Below are 22655 nucleotides of genomic sequence, written 5' to 3'. Positions count from 1 at the left end.
TCCACCACACGACGGTCCTACACCGCATCGGATCGGCAATGGACCAGATGATGGAGAGGATGGACCGATGGGAGAGAAGTGGTATCCTCTCTCCACCTCCACCTCCCCCGATACAGCCATCTTCGCCTCCCACAACGTCTGGCTCTGGCGCGCTTCGTTTGGCGCTCCCAAGGGAGTACAATGGGGCGGCGGCTGGGTGCCAGGGGTTTTTGCTCCAGCTTGAGCTGTACCTGGCCACCGTCAGACCTGCTCCCACGGGAGAGGAGAGCGTGAGTGCCCTCGTTTCCTGCCTGACGGGCCGAGCTCTGGAGTGGGCTAATGCGGTCTGGAACGGCCCAGACTCGGCGAGGGACCACTACCCAGAGTTCACCCGCCGCTTTCGGGCCGTGTTCGACCACCCTCCGGAAGGAAGAGCGGCGGGTGAACGGCTGTTCCACCTCAGGCAGGAGACGAGGAGTGCTCAGGACTTCGCGCTGGAGTTCAGGACCTTGGCTGCTGGGGCGGGGTGGAACGACAGGGCCCTCATAGACCACTACCGCTGCAGTCTCCGGGCAGACGTCCGCAGGGAGCTGGCCTGTCGGGACACAGCTCTGTCCCTGGACGAGCTGATAGACATGTCCATACGTCTGGACAATTTGCTGGCTGCCCGCGGGCGTTCGGAGAGGGTCCTGCCCGTTCCACCCCCGTGCACCCCCGCCCCTACCCCTATGGAGGTAGGGGGGGCCGTGCCAAGGGGCACCGGAGGAGGTGGCTCCTCCTGCACCAGCTGTGGTCGGAGAGGACACACGGCCGACCGGTGCTGGAGGAGCCAGTCTGGGAGTCGAGAGGGCAGGCAGAACACTTCTCGGTCACCTCAGGTGAGTCAGCACCAGATTCACCCAGAACCCCCTGTTGGTCACGTGTTTTTACCTGTTTTGTTTACTAAATTTTTTCCCTCTTCCCAGCATAGGGCGCTAGTCGATTCAGGCGCAGCTGGGAACTTTATGGACCGTGGACTTGCCATTAAGCTGGGCATTCCGCGGGTGCCGATAGATTCCCCTTTCCCCGTGCGCTCCCTAGATAGCCGACCATTAGGGTCAGGGAGTCTACGGTGCCACTGGACATGGTAACGCAGGGGAATCATAAGGAACGCATTCGTTTTTTCCTTATTGATTCGCCTGCGTTTCCGGTGGTGCTGGGGGTCCCCTGGCTGGCTGGTCACAATCCCCGTATTTCGTGGACACAGGGGGTTCTCCAGGGGTGGTCAGAGGAGTGTTCAGGGAGGTGTCTAGGAGTTTCCATAGGTGCCACGTCGGTGGAAAGTCCAGACCAGGTGTCCACCGTGCGCATTCCCCTGAATACGCCGATTTGGCGATCGCTTTTTGTAAAAAGAGGGCGACTAAATTACCACCTCATCGACAGCGGGATTGTGCGATAGATCTCCAGGTTAACGCTGCGCTTCCCAGGAGTCACGTGTACCCCTTGTCACAGGAGGAGACGGCGGCTATGGAGACATATGTCACGGAATCCCTGGGACAGGGGTACATTCGGCCCTCCATCTCACCCGCTTCCTCGAGTTTCTTTTTTGTGAAGAAAAAGGAGGGAGGTCTGCGTCCGTGCATTAATTAGAGGTCTAAACGCTATCACAGTGGGGTTTAGTTACCTACCTCTCATCGCTACGGCGGTAGAATCATTTCACGGAGCACAGTTCTTCACAAAACTGGATCTCAGGAGCGCGTATAATCTGGTGCGTATCAAGAAGGGAGACGAGTGGAAAACCGCCTTTAGTACCACATCAGGCCATTATGAGTACCTCGTCATGCCGTATGGGTTGAAAAATGCTCCAGCCGTCTTTCAATCCTTTGTTGACGGAATTCTCAGGGACCTGCACGGGCAGGGCGTGATTGTCTATATCGATGACATTCTGATATATTCCGCCACCTGCTCCGCGCATGTGTACCTGGTGCGCAAGGTGCTTGGTAGACTGCTGGAGCATGACCTATACGTTAAGGCTGAGAAGTGTGAGTTTTCCAAACGAGCCGTCTCCTTTCTGGGTTATCGCATTTCCACCACGGGGGTGGTGATGGAGTGTGACCGCGTTAAGGCCGTGCGTAATTGGCCGACTCCAACCACGGTGAAGGAAGTGCAGCGGTTCTTAGGCTTTGCCAATTACTACCGGAGGTTTATCCGGGGTTTTGGCCAGGTAGCGGCTCCCATTACCTCACTGCTGAAGGGGGGGCCGGTGCGTTTGCGATGGTCGACGGAGGCGGACGGAGCCTTCAAGAAGTTGAAGACGCTGTTCACCTGACGCACCCGTGTTGGCGCACCCGGACCTGTCTTTAGCGTTCATAGTGGAGGTGGACGCATCCGAGGCTGGGGTGGGTGCAGTGCTATCACAGCGCTCGGGTACGCCATCGAAACTCCGCCCCTGCGCTTTCTTTTCGAAGAAGCTCAGTTCGGCGGAGCGTAACTACGATGTGGGGGACAGGGAGTTGCTAGCGGTGGTCAAAGCCCTGAGGGTGTGGCGGCACTGGCTTGAGGGGGCTAAGCACCCCTTTCTCATCTGGACCGACCACCGAAACCTGGAGTACATCCAGGCAGCAAGGAGACTGAATCCACGTCAGGCAAGGTGGGCCATGTTCTTCACCCGGTTTAGGTTTACCATCTCTTATAGACCGGGTTCCCTGAATACTAAAGCCGACGCGCTGTCCCGTCTCTATGACACGGAGGACCGGCCCATCGATCCAACTCCCATCATTCCAGCGTCTAGGCTGGTGGCACCAGTGGTATGGGAGGTGGACGCGGACATCGAGCGGGCATTGGTGTTGTAACCTGCGCCTGCGCAGGTGCCCGTGGGGCGCATGTATGTGCCGCTCGGTGTTTGTGATCGTTTGATTCGGTGGGCGCACACGCTACCTACTGCGGGTCATCCTGGTGTGGCGAGGACAGTGCGGAGTCTAAGGGGGAAGTACTGGTGGCCCACCTTGGCTAAGGACGTGAGGTCCTATGTCTCTCCCTGTTCGGTGTGTGCCCAGAGTAAGGCTCCTAGGCATCTACCGAGAGGGAAGTTACAGACCCTCCCCGTTCCACAACGACCATGGTCGCACCTGTCCATCGACTTCTTGACAGATCTTCCCCCCTCTCAGGGGAACACTGCGATTCTGGTGGTTGTGGATCGGTTCTCTAAGTCCTGCCGTCTCCTCCCATTGCCCGGTCTCCCTACGGCCCTGCAGACTGCGGAGGCCCTATTTACCCACGTCTTCCGGCACTACGGGGTGCCGGAGGACATTGTCTCTGATTGAGGTTCCCAGTTGACATCCAGGGTCTGAAGAGCGTTTATGGAGCGCCTGGGTGTCTTGGTCAGTTTGACCTCCGGTTATCACCCCGAGAGCAATGGGCAGGCGGAGAGGGTGAACCAGGAGATGGGCAGGTTCCTGAGGTCGTATTGCCAGGACCGGCCAGGGGAGTGGGCGAGGTATATTCCCTGGGCTGAATTAGCCCAGAACTCACTTCGCCACTCCTCTACTAACATATCACCCTTTCAGTGTGTGTTAGGTTACCAGCCGGTCCTGGCACCATGGCACCGGAGCCAGACCGAGGCTCCTGTGGTGGAGGACTGGGTCCAGCACTCCAAGGAGACCTGGAGAGCCGTCCAGGACTCACTAAAGGAGGCCAGTGCGCGGCAAAAGAGGAATGCTGACCGCCACCGCAGTGAGGCGCCCGTGTTCGCACCGGGAGACAGGGTCTGGCTCTCGACCCGGAACCTGCCCCTCCGCGTGCCCTGCCGGAAGCTGGGGCCGCAGTGTGTGGGGCCCTTCAAAGTCCTGAGGAGGATAAACGAGGTGTGTTATCGGTTGCAACTCCCTTCCTATTACCGTATTAACCCCTCGTTTCATGTGTCTCTCCTCAGGCCGGTGGTAGCTGGTCCCCTTCAAGAAGATGAGGTGCCGGAGGTCCCTCCGCCCCCTCTGGACATCGGGGGGTCCCCGGCGTACAGCATACGGGCCATTCTGGACTCGAGACGCCGGGCGAGGGGCCTGCAGTACCTCGTGGACTGGGAGGGGTACGGCCCGGAGGAGAGGTGCTGGGTGCCGGCGGAGGACGTCTTGGACCCATCTATGTTGAGGGATTTCCACCACCTCCGTCCGGATCGCCCTGCGCCTCACCCTCCGGGTCGACCTCGAGGCCGGAGTCGGCACGCTGCGGGAGCCGCGCGTCAGGATGGGGGGTACTGTCACGATTCCCACCGACGGTGGCGCCCCCTCCTGCTCGGGTGGCGCTCGGCAGTCGTCGTTACCGGCCTATTAGCTGCTACCGATTCCCTTTTGATTTTCCCTTTTTTTTGGTTTTGGACACCTGTGGTCAATTAGCCCTTAGAGGGGCTATTTAGTTTAGCTGGCCCGCTCCTTGTTGTGCGGGATTGATTGTTGTATGTCGACTTCTTGTTCGTGTCGGCTTTGCATTGTCGCTCATTGTGTTTATTCCCCTGTGCTTGGGAACTTTGTTTTTTCTTCAAGTGTTATTAAAAACACCACTCCCTGTGTTCGTTGCTTCCTGCGCCTCATTCCTGCAACGCGACTACCAAAGCCCTTACACATAACTTACCACTGATGTGTTTGTGGGCTGGTCTTTGGCCTTTTATCCTCAGAAGTAAAGAGAGAAAGATGTAAATGTTCTCCAATTGTGGTACTTATATCTGAGAAGACAGATGTTTTTCAGAGCATGTGTGCAGAGGTCATTCAATTGTACTTTCATGTATTTAAAATTGTAGAGTTCATTCAATTATATTGTTTACTCAGTGAAATTGAACATCAGGTTTAAAAATAATAATAAAATAAAGACTTACTATACTTTCTAAACATCTTCCAAGCGACAAAAGCACCAGCTATCACCACTGCCAACATGCCCAGAGGAATGAACAGGTCTCTCAGGGTTATGGGACTGCTGAAGGAGAGACACATTTAAACTGTAAACTACAGTCCATGAAATATCACAGATAAATGGATGATTAAAATGATCACAGTAATATTTCATTTTTTGTACTGTTGTGATAATTTGGAGATAAATCTGTTTATGTTCAGAATAAAGAACTCATAAGAATAAAGCTACTTATTACTGGATACGCACAGATGTATTCTAGCCAGGAGGACGGGACACTGTAAATAATAAAATACAAGATGTATTTTTGTTAATATCTGAAAATGAAATGAATAGGCTATATTTATTTTAATAACTACTACTGTAATCAATTTGGCATGAGTAGGTCTAAGTAAGAAATAAAGCTAAACGAGTGGTAACCTCTGGTAGTCAATCTCCAACGCTCCCTTCAGCTTCTTGAGTTTGAAGGGTCCGTGTTTGGAGGGGCAGATGGTTGTTGAGTGGTTGAAGTTTGTCCTGTTTTGTGTGATTAAAAATAATTACATTATTCATTGACCAGCGTTCCAGGAAGACACAGGATCAACTGAATATACATGAAACTATCAATAAGTATCCATGACCAATATGTTTTATATAACATAAAGACAAAGTAAACGTAACTTGACAGTAAAGGATTGTTCTGCACTCACTGGTGCTAGTGGTGGGGATAATCTGGGTTTTGGTTTGTGGATCGACTGTGATGTGAACAGGCATCTTCAGGTTTCCCACACTACATCAGTACCAGCCAGTATTTCTCATCTTCAGGTTTCCCACACTACATCAGTACCAGCCAGTATTTCTCATCTTCAGGTTTCCCACACTACATCAGTACCAGCCAGTATTTCTCATCTTCAGGTTTCCCACACTATATCAGTACCAGCCAGTATTTCTCATCTTCAGGTTTCCCACACTACATCAGTACCAGCCAGTATTTCTCATCTTCAGGTTTCCCACACTACATCAGTACCAGCCAGTATTTCTCATCTTCAGTCCACTCATGATCACCAATAAGAAATGTGTTTTGGTGGAATCCTTGATCTGTTGTAATTTCACTAATGTTCCATCTAAAGTCCCAGAATTCCACTTCACACAAGAGCCACCATTCCTGCACCACTTCATATCTCTACTGTTATTAGAGTAACAACGTACAGCGACACTCCCTCTTTCAACATCAGTCACATGTTGTTGGTCCACATACAGTCCTGTTGGAGTACCTGAACACAGAGATAGAGTGAGTCAGAGGTAGGCTATTTTGTGTAACTTAGAATTCCAAACTTAATCCATGTTATCTCACTGGGCACAAACTGGTTGAATCAACGTTGTTTCAATGTAATCTGTAAATGTATTGTGACATTGAATCCACATGGAAAATACATTGGATTTGTTGGTTTGAAAGTGAAATTTCAACCACAGGATTATGTCAATGTGGTAACCAAATTTCAACATAGACAAATCTTGTATGAAATATGTTAAATTTGTACTGAGTGTCAAGCCTCCCGAGTGGCGCAATGGTCTAAGGCACTGCATCGCAGTGCTAGCTGTGCCACTAGAGATTCTGGGTTTGAGTCCAGGCTCTGTCGCAGCTGGCTGTGACCGGGAGACTCACGGGATGGTGCACAATTGGCCCAGTGTTGTCAGGGGAGGGTTTGGCCGGCAGGGATATCCTTGTCCCATCGTGCACTAGTGACTCCTGTGGTGGGCTGGGTGCAGTGCATGCTGACAAGGTCGCCAGGTGTATGGTGTTTCCTCTGACACATTGGTGCAGCTGGCTTCTGGATTAAATGGGCATTGTGTCAAGAAGCAGTGCGGCTTGGTTGAGTTGTGTTTTGGAGGACGCATGGCTCTCAACCTTTGCCTCTCCCGAGTCCGTACGGGGGTTGCAGCGATGACTGTAACAAGAAAAAGGGGTAACAAACAAAAAACAAACAATGTCAGATCTTCAATGTTATATCCAGATTGAAATGGCGTGGTGTTTCCCTATGTTGATAAAAACATGTTATGAAATCTTGTTTGCCAAAAGGATCGAGAAACATAATCCAGACTCCAAAACGATATGGGAAAGATTCTTGTTTTTACATATAGGAATATCATGGCCTTGAAGTACAACATCAGAATAAAGTCAATAGACTGGACAGCACCTCCTACTGGAGAATTGATCTATCTACAGCTACTCTTTGGTCTCCTATCCAGGCTTTTAACCAAGCCCAGCCCAGCCCTATGATATTTGTCACTGACTATTGCCAATGTGCTACAGTATCATGAGATTGACTTTTGAGAGAGCTCCACCTCAAAAGTAAATAGATTCACTGTTGTTGTCAAAGTAATTCCAACGAGTAAGTTTAACAGAGAAAATGAAATGCGATCATACTTTATCACTCACAGTATATATCATCAATGATGCTATTTGCAATGTCACCAACAGCTATTGTTTCAATTCAACCTAGAATTCAACTAAAAATAGACACTACACCAGTGCTATGGCTTCAAGCTCTGGTTGATTTAAAATGTTACGATATTTAGTGAATTGTGTTTGGTTGTCAATGCAACTAAATATCAATATTTGAAGGAGATGTATCTTCTGCTTGGATAGTTCCATCTGTGCCACTGACTTAGTCTGGCTTTATTTCCTGTTTGTCTCCAAATTAATAATTCATATGTTGGATACACTTCTCACCCAATTACTAAAGTTAAAGAATATGACTAAATCAAATCAAACATGATTTAAAGTGCTTTTAAAGTTTAATTTGATTCGATTTAGATTTTGGGTGAATCCAACATATCAATTATTTAGTGTATCCAACATATAAACAATGAATTTGTAGACAAACTGGAATTAATGCCAGTGGCACAGATGGAACTATCCAAGCAGAAGATAAATCTCCTTCAAATGTTGATATTTAGTTGCAAAATATTTAGTTGCAAAAAAAATTCTACCAACCTTGCACAATTCTTATGGCAATACACAGTAGAGGGGTTGGGTTAAGTGCGGAAGACACATTTCAGTTGAATACATTCAGTTGGACAATTGAGTAGGTATCCTCCTTTCCCTTTCCCTTTCCCTTATCCATTGTTTTTGTCAGAATCGCTCAAGCTCAGTACATTTGGTTGGTAATCATTGAAGGACAACTATATTCAAACCTTGTCTCTGATTCGCAAAGAGATTTAAGTCAGGACTGAGAATGGACACTTCAGGAACACTCAACATGTCTTGGAAAGACATTCAGGTGTGTCTTTGGCATAAACATTTGTGTAATTGTCCCGCTGAAAAAACAAAACTCCATACCAGGGTTTGCAGAAGACTATGGCAGGTTTTCCTTTAACTTTTTACCTGTTCTTTGCTCCTTTCATGTGATTCTGACAATCTCCCCAGTCCCTGCCGGTGACCAGCATACCCATAACATGATGCTGCCACCACAATACTTGAAAATACAGAGAATCAACAACATTGCATTAAATCCACATTACTGGCCTGTATGACAAAGTAAAAAGAATGTAGCCTGATTTAAAGAATTTACTCCATTCCGGTGGTGGAAAAAGTACCTAATTGTAAATGACTCAAGTAAAAGTGAAAGTCACCTAGTAAAATACGACTTGAGTAAAGTCTAAAAGTATTTGGGTTTAAATATACTTAAGTATCAAAAGTAAAAGCATAAATCATTTAAAATTCCTTATATTAAGCAAACCAGACAGCACAATTTTCTTTTTGTATTTATTTACGGATAGTCAGGGGCACACTCCAACACTCGAAGCATGTGTGTTTAGTGAGTCCACCAGATCAGAGGCAGTAGGGATGTCCAGGTATGTTCTCTTGATAAGTGCGTGAATTGGACCATTTTCCTGTCCTGCTAAGCATTAAAAATGTAACGACGACTTTTGGGTGTTAGGGAAAATGTATGGAGTACAAGTACATTTATTTCAATTGGAATGTAGTGAAGTAAAAGTAAAAGTTGTCAAAAATATAAATCAGTGAGTACAGATACCCCAAACTTCTTAAGTAGGACTTTAAAGTATTTTTACTTAAGTACTTTACACCACTGCTCCATACTGCTTGCAACAAGGACGTTAAGTAATACTTCAAGACAACACGGCAAAGATATTAACTGTTTGCCTAAATTAAAAACCAATACAACACAACACAGAGTAAAACCCTCTATATTTTCAAGTATTGTTGTGGCAGCATCATGTTTTGGTTATGCTTGTCATCGGCAGGGATTGAGGAGTTTGTCAGGGTCAAAATAATATGAAATGATCAAAGCACATGTAAGTAGGTAGAGGTGCCTCAGTCTTCTGAAAACCTAACCCTGTAATAGAGTTGGATTTTTTACAGTTTTAATATCAAGTTTTAATATCAAAGCCAGACCAGAATGAATTTCCAAGAGGTGTTCGGTGTTTTTGAGTGGTTCAGTCTCAGTCCTGGCTTTAATTTGCTTGAAAATCTGAGACAAGGTTTGAATATTGCTGTCCATCAATGATGGACAGCAATGTTTGGATTTGCTGACTAACTTTGTAGGGGGAATATGTGGGTTAAAGAACCTTGGTTCTTAGTAAAACAACCAGGGTTGGTGTCAATTTTATAAATGTACTCATGAATTGACCCCAACCTTGGCAAGAAAAATGTGTTTAAAGTTACAATGTTTAGTAGGAAACAGCAACCAAACTTGTAATAATCTTCAGATTAAAAGCAATGCTGATCATTTGATCATATATACACATACCCTTACTTGCGAGTCTGGAGAAGATGAGGAGGGAGAAGGAGAGATGAGGAGCCATGTGTGTGGGATTTTGGTCTCTGTCCCTTACCTGGTATGAATGCACAAATGTGTGTTTCTAAGACCAAGGTACCAAAGACAATGACTCTACCTCCTAATCTTCATAGGCATCACTGTTTATTACTCTCTTCCTGCTACATTTGTGTTAAAATGCCCCCCTCAGTGGCAACTATTACATCCCTTGAGCTAGTTGTCACAGTCACTGTTCCTATTTTTTATCAGTTTTTTTAAATATTTATGTTTAATGTTTTTTTTCTCACAATTAACATAAAAGCCAAGACCTCTTGGTAGCAAAACTCTCAATAGGAAGGCTACATAATGATTCCCCTGGTCTGCACATGTAGTTACCAAGAAATGTGCAGTATCTTGTTCCACCACAAGACTGTCCCATGTACTCACTGACGTGCATATGAGTATGCTCAGGAATGATTACTTAACATTGACAGGGCAGACAATAGATGCTACTCCCTCCTGATTTGCCCTTAAAGCTGTTAAAGCCAGCCAAACAATATGATAAACAGTTTAGTGAGCATTTTGTTCTATAGGTCTACATCCCCATTAATCAGCATGCTTATGAATATCAGCTAATCTCATTAACTCCATGTGATACAGATCATCTTCAGGGCATTTGTAAACATACTTTTGTCAACTTTACACAAATGTATTCTCAACTCTGCGTAAGTCAAGTAATGTATTTGATGTGAAAAGATCTGATGTGATTTGTCAAAATACTAATTAGTGGAAAAAAATATCAGAAATGGGCAACCTGTGTAAATGCAGCCACAGGCTTAGAAGTGTAGCCTTCCTATATGATTGTATATTGCCTTGGCCAAAAGTGTTGGGCTTTTATGGCACAGGTGGTAGTGAACTTGCCCTTTAAATAGAGGTCCTTGGTTCAGCCCTGTTCCGCTCCAGCTTTCCCTTCTCAATTTTCTACACATTCATAAAGTCATTATATCTACACCTACACTGGGTCAAGGTCATTTTGTGAACCACGCTTAATTGGTGGCACCAATGCAAGAGTAAGCTACCCATGTTCACATTGGGTTTGTGCACGGGACCCCCTAAATGAGAGTACTATTACCCTGCTACCAAGTTGCCTGGGCTTTTATGGAACAGGTGGTGGGGGTCTGTTCCATAATCACTACACAATCATATAAAGTTACTCCAAATCAATGGTCTGCAGATGACCTACTACAGGGAGATTTAGATTACTATTCCTAATCCCACGCATGGTGCATTAAAAGTGTAAGTTTTGTCAAAATGATTGTGAACAAATTGGACTGACTGTCAAGCTGTGAGCACTTCAGTACAACCCCCTGTGATTTCTGCATGCGGGTCCACGAACGATAAAAGCGCGCTCCCGAGACTTCAGGTGAATGGGAAGCGAGAGCGGGTTATGGTTCAGTGTGCGTCGGGGAAAAGGAAAAAATAAAGAAAATGACCTGCAACAGCTCGTTCTGGGCACATGTGTTCATGACAGCGTATTTACTATGGGTCACTGGACGTGTTGCTCAGAAAGTAAGTAACACATGGCTGCTCTTTGTTTACAGTCTATATTTGCCTCATAAAAAAGCGTAGTGAATTGTTTCACCCGTCATCGGTCTTCTAGTTTAGTGACTGGCTGAAAACTTGTTAAGCAAGAATTAAACTGTATTAAGTTTCCTTGTTGTTGTTGTGTAGCTAGTTATTTTCCACCCAGGGAAAGACAGAATATAGACTTTACTGGGTCATTTGTAATTATAGTGAGAACTTGATGCACTAAATGCACTGTAAAGTATTGTAGTAGAGTAGTCCGGTATACATGTGGACACCACCCGTGCATACACAGGGCTCATCTCTCCAGAAGTTTGAGTATAGTTTTACATTAATAATCACTTTTTAGTAATCTAATACCATTATCTTATAAAATGATCTACTATCCTATCGAGTGCTACAAAAAGCTTATTGACATTTCAATAGGAAGCTTCCAATAGTAATCACCCCAAGTTCAAAGTCATGCTGGGTTGGTAACTGAGGAAAATAAGTAATTATTTTATGTGATTTTTCCAGTTGATCATTTTGTCGATTTATGCGCAATTGGATATCAGCTTTTCGCAACTGTAAGATATCACACAGAAATATACATCGATATTAGGCTATAGCCAGATGTGTCTGCACATCTTGATAATCAGCTGGCAGTACTCTCTGTAAGGCTGCATTTTCCAACCATGTGGAGGAAAACATCCCATGGAACTGAGCATGCACTCAGTTTTTTGTCCTCAACTATATCTAGTTGAGTTAAAGGCAATGGCATGCAGAGTCAGACAGAGAGAGCAGTGAAATGAGAACCACATGGATGAAGCCAGAGCAGGGCATGTTCACCTCCTGTTGATCTGAGTCTGACTCACTCTCACTTTGTGGTGAAAACAACCCCCACTGCCTGACTGCCTGACACTGACATGGATTTCATGACTTTATTCCCAAACAAGAGCTCCCATAAATCACCCTGTACATACTGTAGAGTAGAGACACCTTACTCCTGCTCTCTGTTATACAACACACAGCAGTTTCTGTCTGACAGGGTTCCTAGTACAGTAGTGTTTAAGTGTAAACCAACCGTTCCCTTACAATTCATTATCAGTGTTACATGGCACTGGATTGCATGGTATGATCAGTGGCTTTTTCCTGGTTATTGGGTTTCCACATTCACACTAAGGTGGGGTTTGGGGGTGTAACACACCTGAAACATGTTTAGTACAGTGGAGGCTTGCAGAGGGGAGGACGGCTCATAATAATGTATGGAATGGAGTCAATGGAATGGTATCAAACACATCAAAGATGTGGTTTGCATGTGGTTGATACCACTCCATTGACACCATTCCAGCCATTATTATGGTCCATCTTCCCCTCAGCAGCCTCCACTGGTTTAGCAGTGTGGTTGTGCAAAAGATGGTGAAGCAGTCCAGGTGACACTCTGGTTTGGGTTTCTTCTCAATTTGGTCCAATTCCCAAACTAGGAAGAAACCTGTATGTAGGCTACATTCTTATTAATATCTGCTCTCCTTTTCTGAGTGTTCTGTATGTGAACATCTGACACTATAGTATTGACTTAAATAGCATAAATATATGTGCAGTATCTGGGTAGAATTAAGCTATTGATCGCCACTGTACTGTAAATGAAATATAAGACAGAGGTGTCACATGACCAAATTAATCCATAACATTACCGTGTCATATAGTGTCTATGGGCCATGGAAGTGTGATATTTAATTATGTTCAGTTATTAGCATTTGGGAAAGACTTCCCTAATCTGTTCAGTGCTTACAGGTGATTAACAGAGTCCGGTAGAAGGCGTTCTTTTTAATCACCAAATTCTTCCTGACAACTTTGGCAGCAGTTAGAATGCAGTGGTACCATAAAATAATTCCCCCCACTTCCTATGTGGTTTCTGGTGCTGTAGCCTCTCCGCAATGATTTGAGTGTGACACGGCCATTGTATTTGCATTCGGAAAGCATTCAGACTGCTTTACTTTTTCCACATTTTGTTACGTTAAAGCCTTATTCTAAAATGTTTTCTCATCAATCTACACACAATACCCCATAATAACAAAGCGAAAACAGGTTTTTAGACATTTTAGCAAATGTATAAATTGTATAAAAAACTGAAATACCTTATTTACATAATTATTAAGACCCTTTGCTATGAAACTCGAAATTGAGCTCCGGTGCATCCTGTTTCCATTGATCATCCTTGAGATGTTTCTACAACTTTATTGGAGTCCATCTGTGGTAAATTCAATTGATTGGACATGATTTGGAATGGCACACACCTGTCTATATAAGGTGCCACAGTTGACAGTGCTTGTCAGAGCAAAAACCAAGTCATGAGGTCAAAGGAATTGTCCGTAGAGCTCCGAGACAGGATTGTGTCGAGGCACAGATCTGGAGAAGGGTACCAAAACATTTCTGCAGCATTGAAGGTCCCCAAAAACACAGTGGCCTCCATCATTCTGCAAACTGACCATCCTACCAATCCTCGACTTCGGCGATGTCATTTACAAAATAGCTTCCAATACCCTACTCAACAAGCTGGATGCAGTCTATCACAGTGCCATCCGTTTTGTCACCAAAGCCCCATATACTACCCACCACTGCGACCTGTACGCTCTCGTTGGCTGGCCTTCGCTTCATAATCGTCGCCAAACACATTGGCTCCAGGTCATCTACAAGACCCTGCTAGGTAAAGTCCCCCCTTATCTCCGCTCACTGGTCACCATAGCAGCACCCACCTGTAGCACGAGCTCCAGCAGGTATATCTCTCTGGTCACCCCTAAAGCCAACTCCTCCTTTGGTCGTCTCTCCTTCCAGTTCTCTGCTGCCAATGACTGGAACGAACTACAAAAATCTCTGAAACTGGAAACACTTATCTCCCTCACTAGCTTTAAGCACCAGCTGTCAGAGCAGCTCACAGATCACTGCACCTGTACATAGCCCATCTATAATTTAGCTCAAACTACTACCTCTTCCCCTACTGTATTTATTTATTTTATTTATTTTGCTCCTTTGCACCATATTATTTATATTTTATCTCTGAACTTTCTTCAAACTACAAATCTACCATTCCAGTGTTTTTCTTGCTATACTTTATTTACTTTTCCACCATGGCATTTTTTTGCCTTTACCTCCCTTATCTCACATCATTTGCTCACATTGTATATAGTCTTATTTATTTTTATTTTTTTTCTACTGCATCATTGATTGTATGTTGTTTTACTCCATGTGTAGCTCTGTGTTTTTGTATGTTGTCGAACTGCTTTGCTTTATCTTGGCCAGGTCGCAATTGTAAATGAGAACTTGTTCTCAACTTGCCTACCTGGTTAAATAAAGGTCAAATAAAATAAATAAAATACAATTCTTAAATGGAAAAAGTTTGGAACCAACAAGACTCTTCCGAGAGCTGGCTGCCCGGACAAACTGAGCAATTGGGGGAGAATGGCCTTGGTCAGGAAGGTGACCAAGAACCCGATGGTCACTCTGACAGAGCTCCAGAGTTCCTCTGTGGAGATGGGAGAACCTTCCAGAAGGACAACCATCTCTGCAGCACTCCACCAATCAGGCCTTTATGGTAGAGTGGCCAGACGGAAGCCACTCAGTAAAAGGCACATGACAGCCCGCTTGGAGTTAGCCAAAAGGCACCTAAAGGACTCTCAGACCATGAAAAACAATATTCTCTGGTCTGATGAAACCAAGATTGAACTCTTTGGCCTGAATGCCAAGCGTCACGCCTGGAGGAAACCTGGCACCATACTTATGGTGAAGCATGGTGGTGGCAGCATCATGCTGTGGGGATGTTTTTCAGTGTCAGGGACTGGGAGACTAGTCAGGATCGAGGGGAAAGATAAATAGAGCAAGATACAGAGAGATCCTTGATGAAAACCTTCTCCAGAGTGCTCAGGACCTCAGACTGGGGCGAAGGTTCACCTTCCAACAGGACAACGACCCTAAGCACACAGCCAAGACAATGCAGGAGTGGCTTCGGGACAAGTCTCTGAATGTCCTTGAGTGGCCCAGCCAGAGCCTGGACTTGAACCCGATCGAAACATCTTTGGAGAGACCTGAAAAAAGCTGTGCAGCAACTCTCCTCATCCAACCTGACAGAGCTTGAGAGGATCTTCAAAGAAGAATGGGAGAAACTCCCCAAATACAGGCGTGCCAAGCTTGTAGCGTCACACCCAAGGAGACTCTAGGCTGTAATCGCTGCCAAAGGTGCTTCAACAAAGTACTGCGTAAAGGGTCTGAATACTTATGTAAATGTGATATTTCAGGGATTTTTTGTAATAAATTTGCAAACATTTCTAAAATCCTGTTTTTTTGCTTTGTCATTATGTGGCATTGTGTGTAGATTGATGGGTTGGGACAATTTAATCAAATTGTATTGGTCACATACACGTGTTTAGCAGATGTTATTGCGGGTGTAGCGAATTGCTTGTGTTTATAGCTCCAACAGTGCAGTAATATCTAGTAAGTAATATCTAATAATTTCACAACAATACACACATCTAAAGTAAAGGAACGGAATTAAGAAACATTTTCTGGGCTAATAATGTAAGAATTAACAAATAAATAAAAAAATACTGCAAAGTTGCCTAGAAACTAGAAGCACGGCTGCCCTATCTGTCTGCGCCATGGTTGTACACCATTTAGAAGAAGGCTGTAAGGTAACAAAATGTGGAAAAAGTCAAGGGGTCTGAATCCTTTCCAAATGCACTGTATGTGTATGGAAATGCCAATTATCTCCTAGAAAATATGCAATTGTTTGTGATTTCATTGGATTACAAGTGTGGCCATTTTGGTTTCACTATCGCAATTTGCTAAGACTTCATTCTAGTCTTGATTGAAGTGTTATTGGAGATAATCTGGGGTTTGTTTCTTTATCAACATTTTCCTTTTAATCTTTTTTTATTTCTTTTGTTTTTTCATTGCAGATTTCTCCCTTGGGTAATTTTTAAATCAATATTAGTAATGACCACACACTAGTACAACACTAGGAAGGAGAATCTCTAAGGCTACGAACTGTCAAGACTCGTCCCCATCCACTGTGACTGAGTGGCGGTGAGCAGTAGAATTCTTAGAACTGAACAACAAAAGCCCTTGGTATATTGAATTGTCAGCGTCCCCAGCTTTAGTGTCTGTGTGCGTAGGGTGCTCACTATCTTTGCAATTATCTGCCTGATGGGGCACTCTAAATGATGCCTTTGTCCTCTTGTCCTCTTTTGTATAAAGTTGATTTTTGGAACAGCGTAAACAAGCTTGGAATTCATTGCATCCACCCCCAAAAGGGAATCTTTCAACTTTGATAAATCCACCACCCTAACATCTAGACAAATGAGAACCACCCGAACATCTAGACAAATGAGAACCACCCGAACATCTAGACAAATGAGAACCACCCGAACATCTAGACAAATGAGAACCACCCGAACATCTAGACAAATGAGAACCACCCGAACATCTAGACAAATGAGAACCCCCCGAATATCTAGACAAATGAGAACCACCCGAATATCTAGACAAATGAGAGCATGTTGGACATTTGAAGTTATGAAATATTACAGTATCTTTTCATAATTTCAGTGCTTATTCTAATGTTGATTTTTAAACAAGCATCAGTTTGATGCTGAGGAATTCACTGAGGAATTCATCCCCTAGCTAAATGTTTAAAGTCCATAAAGAGACTAGTTCATACTGTAAACATATATTGGTCAGACAGTGAGGTTGGCATGATGGTAAATAAACTGTACCGTTACTTTAAATGAGATGAATGGGCCAGGCAGAGGGAGAGAGCTCCAGCTCCAGCTGCCCAGCTAGCTGGCTTGGCTGTTCTGGCTGTGTGTGTTGTTGTCATCCTGCATGGTGGGGCTACTCACTCAGCTGCTGAGAGATTAATTACTGAGGATGCATCCATTCACTGCCTGGATCACATTCCAAATCTGGAAATTATTTCTCCAAATTGGTCCGAACCACCATGGAGACATAACTCTGACTGACTGCATCTCATCAACATGCTTTAATTCCTAGGCTAGGCGTCCTTAGTTAATGACTGTTAGTGCAACCTCCTTCTATCCAGAGAGGAAGAAAAATACAGGGAACACATGACAACACAGCATGGAAGCAACACAACATTAGCAAACATTTTTTTTAAATACTGTTTTTGCTTTGTTATTATGTGGTATTGTGTGTAGATTTGATGAGGGAAAAAAACGATTTAATACATTTTAGAATAATGCTGTGGAAAAAGTAAGTGTCTGAATACTTTCCAAAGGCACTGTAATGTATACGTTGTGGGCTCGTGGATCAACGCCTTTTCACAGCTGTGGACGGACAACACCGGGTGCAAGGATGTTGTGTCTTAGTATAGCGCTTCTATGACACACAGATTCAGTATTCTCCACTGTAGAAATAACCCTAAAGTCTATGCTCTAGATTTCTGTCTGTGTCTGACCTGACCAGCAACAGTGGCTAAATGATTGGATTGAGACAGACCGACAGACATACAGAGGAGTTGCTGAGCCTTGGGTTATATAACACTTCATCTGGGAGTTGGCATAGCTGAAGCGTCAGCCTGTAGAGCAGTGTCACTTTTCTACTCCAGTAAACAGCGCCTGGGAGGATCCCTGCCCGTCTGGCTGTTTAGGAGCCAGTCAGGGGCTGTTTGTGCATGTGAGGGAAGGGAATGAGTGAGTGTGTGACAGCTATTGCTATGGGAAGTCGAGCCTCTGTTTTGAAGGGTTTTAGCTGGGGGTTTCATCATACTAGTTGTATACCTGTTTCAATTCCTCAGTAAGCTCTTCAGTTGTTAGGGAGAGTTTGTTATGATTTAGGGATTGGAATTGTGTTCAAAATTCATATTCCAAACAGTAAATCAATCATAGGGATATACTTTTAGTAGGCTTTGTATAAAGTTCAAACTATATTTCAGGTAATTTGCAGTTCTGGAAATGTTGTTCTGACAAAGGATTCAAGTTGCTTAACAATATCAATATTATGGTCAACCTCGAACTAATCACAGGTTTGCATTTGACATTCCAATGCACAAGTCATTCTACACCATTATATGCTTGGTTTCTCTGCTTTTGTACAGGGATCGTCTAGTCAATCTCCTTGTGTGGCACAACTCGGGCGCAATGACCGACCAGCAGGGTCTTCTGTAAACTTTCTGCCTGCTCCTACTTATTAACATCACTTCATTAAAGTGTTATCTCCCATCCGACCATGAAGTGGTGCAACCAAACGGCACTGCTGCCCATTGTTCCCCATGAGAAAAGGCTTCCTTGAATAATGCCCGCCCTGGCTGCGACTGCCAGTGGAGAGGCCTGTGTCTGTGATGTAACAGAACTGGGATGTTTGGCATTATAAGAATGTCCCATTTGCATTTTACACTGTGGCACTTTGAGGCCATTCATGTCCAGTCTACCATGTACATCACACCACAGTAAGGGTGGCGGACCTCCAGATAGCCAGTCCTAGTGCAGCCAGAGCCAGGAAAATGACACAGTCCCTGTCCCTCCTTCCCTGACAAAGTTCTCTCTCCTTCTATGTAGCCCACACACTGTCAATAGAAAGAGCCTGGCTACACAAAAGTGGATTTGGACACTTATATTGGTCACGGAGACAGACAAACACACCCCTCCCTTCCCCCCATGTTGTCAAGCTGTTCCCTTCATTCTATAGGGTATGGCACAATACCACTACACTGCACAAAACCGTAGAGCAACAACGGAAATTGGCTTCCTTTCTGCAACCTCTCTGGGAATGGCATTTGACCAGTTCAAATGTCATCCGCGTAATTATGTATTGTTGTTGTGGTGCTCATGACATGAGTTCCTAGAAAGTCTAAGGCAATTTTCTATTTTGAACCTTACTATGACATAATGTTTTCATTTGGTTAATGATGTTTGTCCCACATGAGACACTGTAGACCCGGGAAGCCTATTTCACTCCCTCGAAATCCCCAGAATGAATCTAAGATAACTCAAGAAATCTGTAATTTATTCAGACATTTTTGCTGAGGATGTTTTAGTTGGGCAGTATTACATCTAACTAAGGTGTTTGGTGCAGTATTTCTCAAGTAAAAAAAATGTGCAACGTGTTGTTTTATGTAAACAAAGTCAGAGCTGCTGGGCAGGTCTCACTGTCTTTGCTATTGGATAGAGAGAAATCACTGCAGCTGCTCACCCCATGTTAGTGGGCAAATGTACAGCACCAGTCAGAAGTTTGGACACTACTACTCATTCAAGGGTTTTCGTAGATTCTTACTATTTTCTACATTGTAGAATAATAGTGAAGACGTCAACACTATGAAATAACACATATGGAATCATGTAGTAACCAAAAAAATATTATTAAATCAAAATGTATTTTAGATTTGAGATTCTTCAAAGTAGCCACCCTTTGCCTTCATGACAGCTTTGCACACTCTTGGCATTCTCTCAACCAGCTTCACCTGGAATGCTTTTCCAACAATCTTGAAGGAGTTCCCACATATGCTGAGCACTTGTCCTTCACTCTGCTGTCTAACTCATCCCAAACCATCTCAATTGGGTTGAGGTCGGGTGATTTGTGGAGGCCAGGTCATCTGATGCAGCACTCATTCAAGCTCCTTCTTGGTCAAATAGCCCGTACACAGCCTAGAGGTGTGTTTTGGGTCATTGTCCTGTTGAAAAACAAATGATAGTCCCACTAAGCGCAAACCAGATGGGATGGCGTATCACTGCAGAATGCTGTGGTAGCCATGCTGGTTAAGTGAGCATTGAATTCTAAATAACTCACTGACAGTGTCACCAGCAGAGCAACACCACACCATCACACCTCCTCCATGCTTCACGATGGGAACCAAACATGCAGAGATCTGTTCACCTACTCTGCGTCTCACAAAGATCATCAATCAAATGTATTTATAAAGCCCTTCTTACATCAGCTGATGTCACAAAGTGCTGTACAGAAACCCAGCCTAAAACCCCAAACAGCAAGCAATGCTGCACAAAGGCACGTGGTTGCAACCAAAAATCTCAAATTTGGACTCATCAGACCAAAGGACAGATTTCCAGCGGTGTAATATCCATTGCTGCTATTTCTTGGCCCAAGCAAGTCTCTTATTATTATTGGTGTCCTTTAGTAGTGGTTTCTTTGCAGCAATTCGACCACGAAGGCCTGATTCACGCAGTCTCCTCTGAACAGTTGATGTTGAGATCAACTGAAGCATTTATTTCTGAGGCTATTATTTCTGAGGCTGGCAACTCTAATGAACTTATCCTCTGCAGCAGAGGTAACTTTGTGTCTTCCTTTCCTGTGGCGGTCCTCATGAGAGCCAGTTTCATCATAGCGCTTGATGGTTTTTGCGACTGCACTTGAAGAAACTTTCAAAGTTCTTGACGTTCCACATTGACTGACCTTCATGTCTTAAAGTAATGATGGACTGTCGTTTCTCTTTGCTTATTTGAGCTGTTCTTTCCATAATATGGACTTGGTCTTTTACCAAATAGGGCTATCTACCTTGTCACAACACAACTGATTGGCTCAAACGCATTAAGAAGGAAAGAAATTCCACAATTTGACTTTTTAACGAGGCACACCTGTTAATTGAAATGAATTCCAGGTGACTACATCATGAAGCTGGTTGAGAGAATGCCAAGAGTGTGCAAAGCTGTCATCAAGGCAAAGGGTGGCTACTTTGAAGAATCTCAAATCTCAAATATATTTAGATTTGTTTAACACTTTTTTTGGTTACTACATGATTCCATGTGTTATTTCGTAGTTTTGATGTCTTCACTATTATTCTACAATGTATAAATAAAGAAAAACCCTTGAATGAGTAGGCGGGTCCAAACCTTTGAGTAGTACTGTACATCCTCAAATCAAAAACTCAACCTTAATTTACCCGTTGTGACGCATGGATGTTCCAAACTCCGTTTTAGACGAGACTGACTTTATGACAAATTATTCTATTTACACTTTATAGTCAATTTTGACACTAGAATAACTGTTTCTGACTCCTATCGATGCCACATAGGCCGTTTTCAAAGGGATTTGTTGCTTTTTAAAGGTACTCCTTCTTTAATTTCTTTAACAGACGCTGTTATTATAATTTGTCAATTGTATTTAATACAAACCAAAAACACATACTGGATTACTAGCATAACACATGATAAGTTGCGTGGTTCATTTCCATGCATATAATATACATATTTTCCCATGGTTTGAAATAATAGCTGAGATTAATACGCTGTTGCAATGTTTTGATCCAATGTTTTTAGTCCAATGTTGTTCACCAACATATTGCAAAATTGTGGTCAGGATAGGGAGGTCTGAAACAGATTGATTACATATGCTGTTACGTGATGGTCAGGCGATCAGGACTGTCACACCTCTGGCGTGATATCCGTAATAAAATGCATTCAATATTTTCGGTGCATTCATGTGCTTTGAAAACACGTCTTTCATTAACTGTACAGAACACACACACACACACACACACACACACACACACACACACACACACACACACACACACACACACACACACACACACACACAGAGATATGTATGTCCTTACTGCCCTCCAGCTCTCTGTAAGGGACATTCTGACCTGGCTGTGAGGCTGCCAGCTGTATCAGCAATAGAGAGGCCTTTGAGTTGCAGAGTTGCAGTCAGAAGGACGGAGGGGGTTGCTGAGGCCAAACCTAGCAGCAGCCTCTCTAATACAGTGATGATTGAAAAGTACATCCAGATTTGGCTTCTTAAAATCTGAGGAATGCCTTTGATAAATGCATGCATATGGAGAGATGAGATGGGCCACGTAGTGGCAATCAAAGCGTCTATCTGGCGTGTGTCGATGGCAGTGGTGCGGGTGCTCCTTTTGCACACACACACACCACGTTTTAAAGTGTTCCCAGCCAAACTACTAGTGTTGCCTGGGGCATTGGCTGGTTTGTTACCTGTCTGGTGGTGGAGGCTGTGCTGGTTGAGCCCCGGCTAGGTCGTCGCTCGGTTCCCACAGTCCATAACCTGGGCTGAGAGGAAAGCTCATAAACACACCAGCCCTCCTACAAAGGTCTGGACCTGAGCTCTGGGCCCAGCAGCCCCAGCCACACATCTGCCGCTGCTTAGCCAGGCTGAGGTCCCCCTTCACCGTCCACCCCACACACCTGGGAAGCATTACAGCCAGCTCAGCGTGTTTTAAGAAACCCTCCCCAGGGTTACCCAAGCACAGGCATGCAAGGCACCGCCATGGCTTTGATATACTGGCTGGCAGAAGAGGAGGGTTGAGTAGTTCAGGTCTGGATGCAGTTCATTGTTTTTTAGGCAATGTGCAATTCAGCTCAACTGTATTATTTGTTTAAAAGGCAGCCTTATTTGTATTATATGTACCTAGACTTTATCATCATGTCTTTTTATTAAATGTTTATGTCTGCTGATTTTCTTTAAGTCTTTAACAAGTACTGGTATACA

At 44.4% G+C, this 22655-nt stretch overlaps 1 protein-coding gene across 1 annotated transcript in view; it reads left to right on the top strand.

Moving 5' to 3' along the window:
- The first annotated feature begins 11035 nt into the window (after positions 1–11035).
- Positions 11036–22655, top strand: part of LOC106580460 (uncharacterized) — a 33387-nt gene continuing 21767 nt past the window's right edge. Inside the window, exon 1 of the mRNA XM_014161559.2 lies at positions 11036–11186. Within this exon, the coding sequence (XP_014017034.1) occupies positions 11106–11186 (81 nt within the window). The 5' untranslated portion in view covers positions 11036–11105. The remainder of the gene's footprint in view (positions 11187–22655) is intronic.

Source organism: Salmo salar, chromosome ssa20 (assembly GCF_905237065.1).
Source record: "Salmo salar chromosome ssa20, Ssal_v3.1, whole genome shotgun sequence".
NCBI lineage: Eukaryota > Metazoa > Chordata > Actinopteri > Salmoniformes > Salmonidae > Salmo > Salmo salar.
The sequence above is the reverse complement of the archived record's forward strand: the minus strand, read 5'-3'. Positions and strand labels throughout refer to the sequence as shown.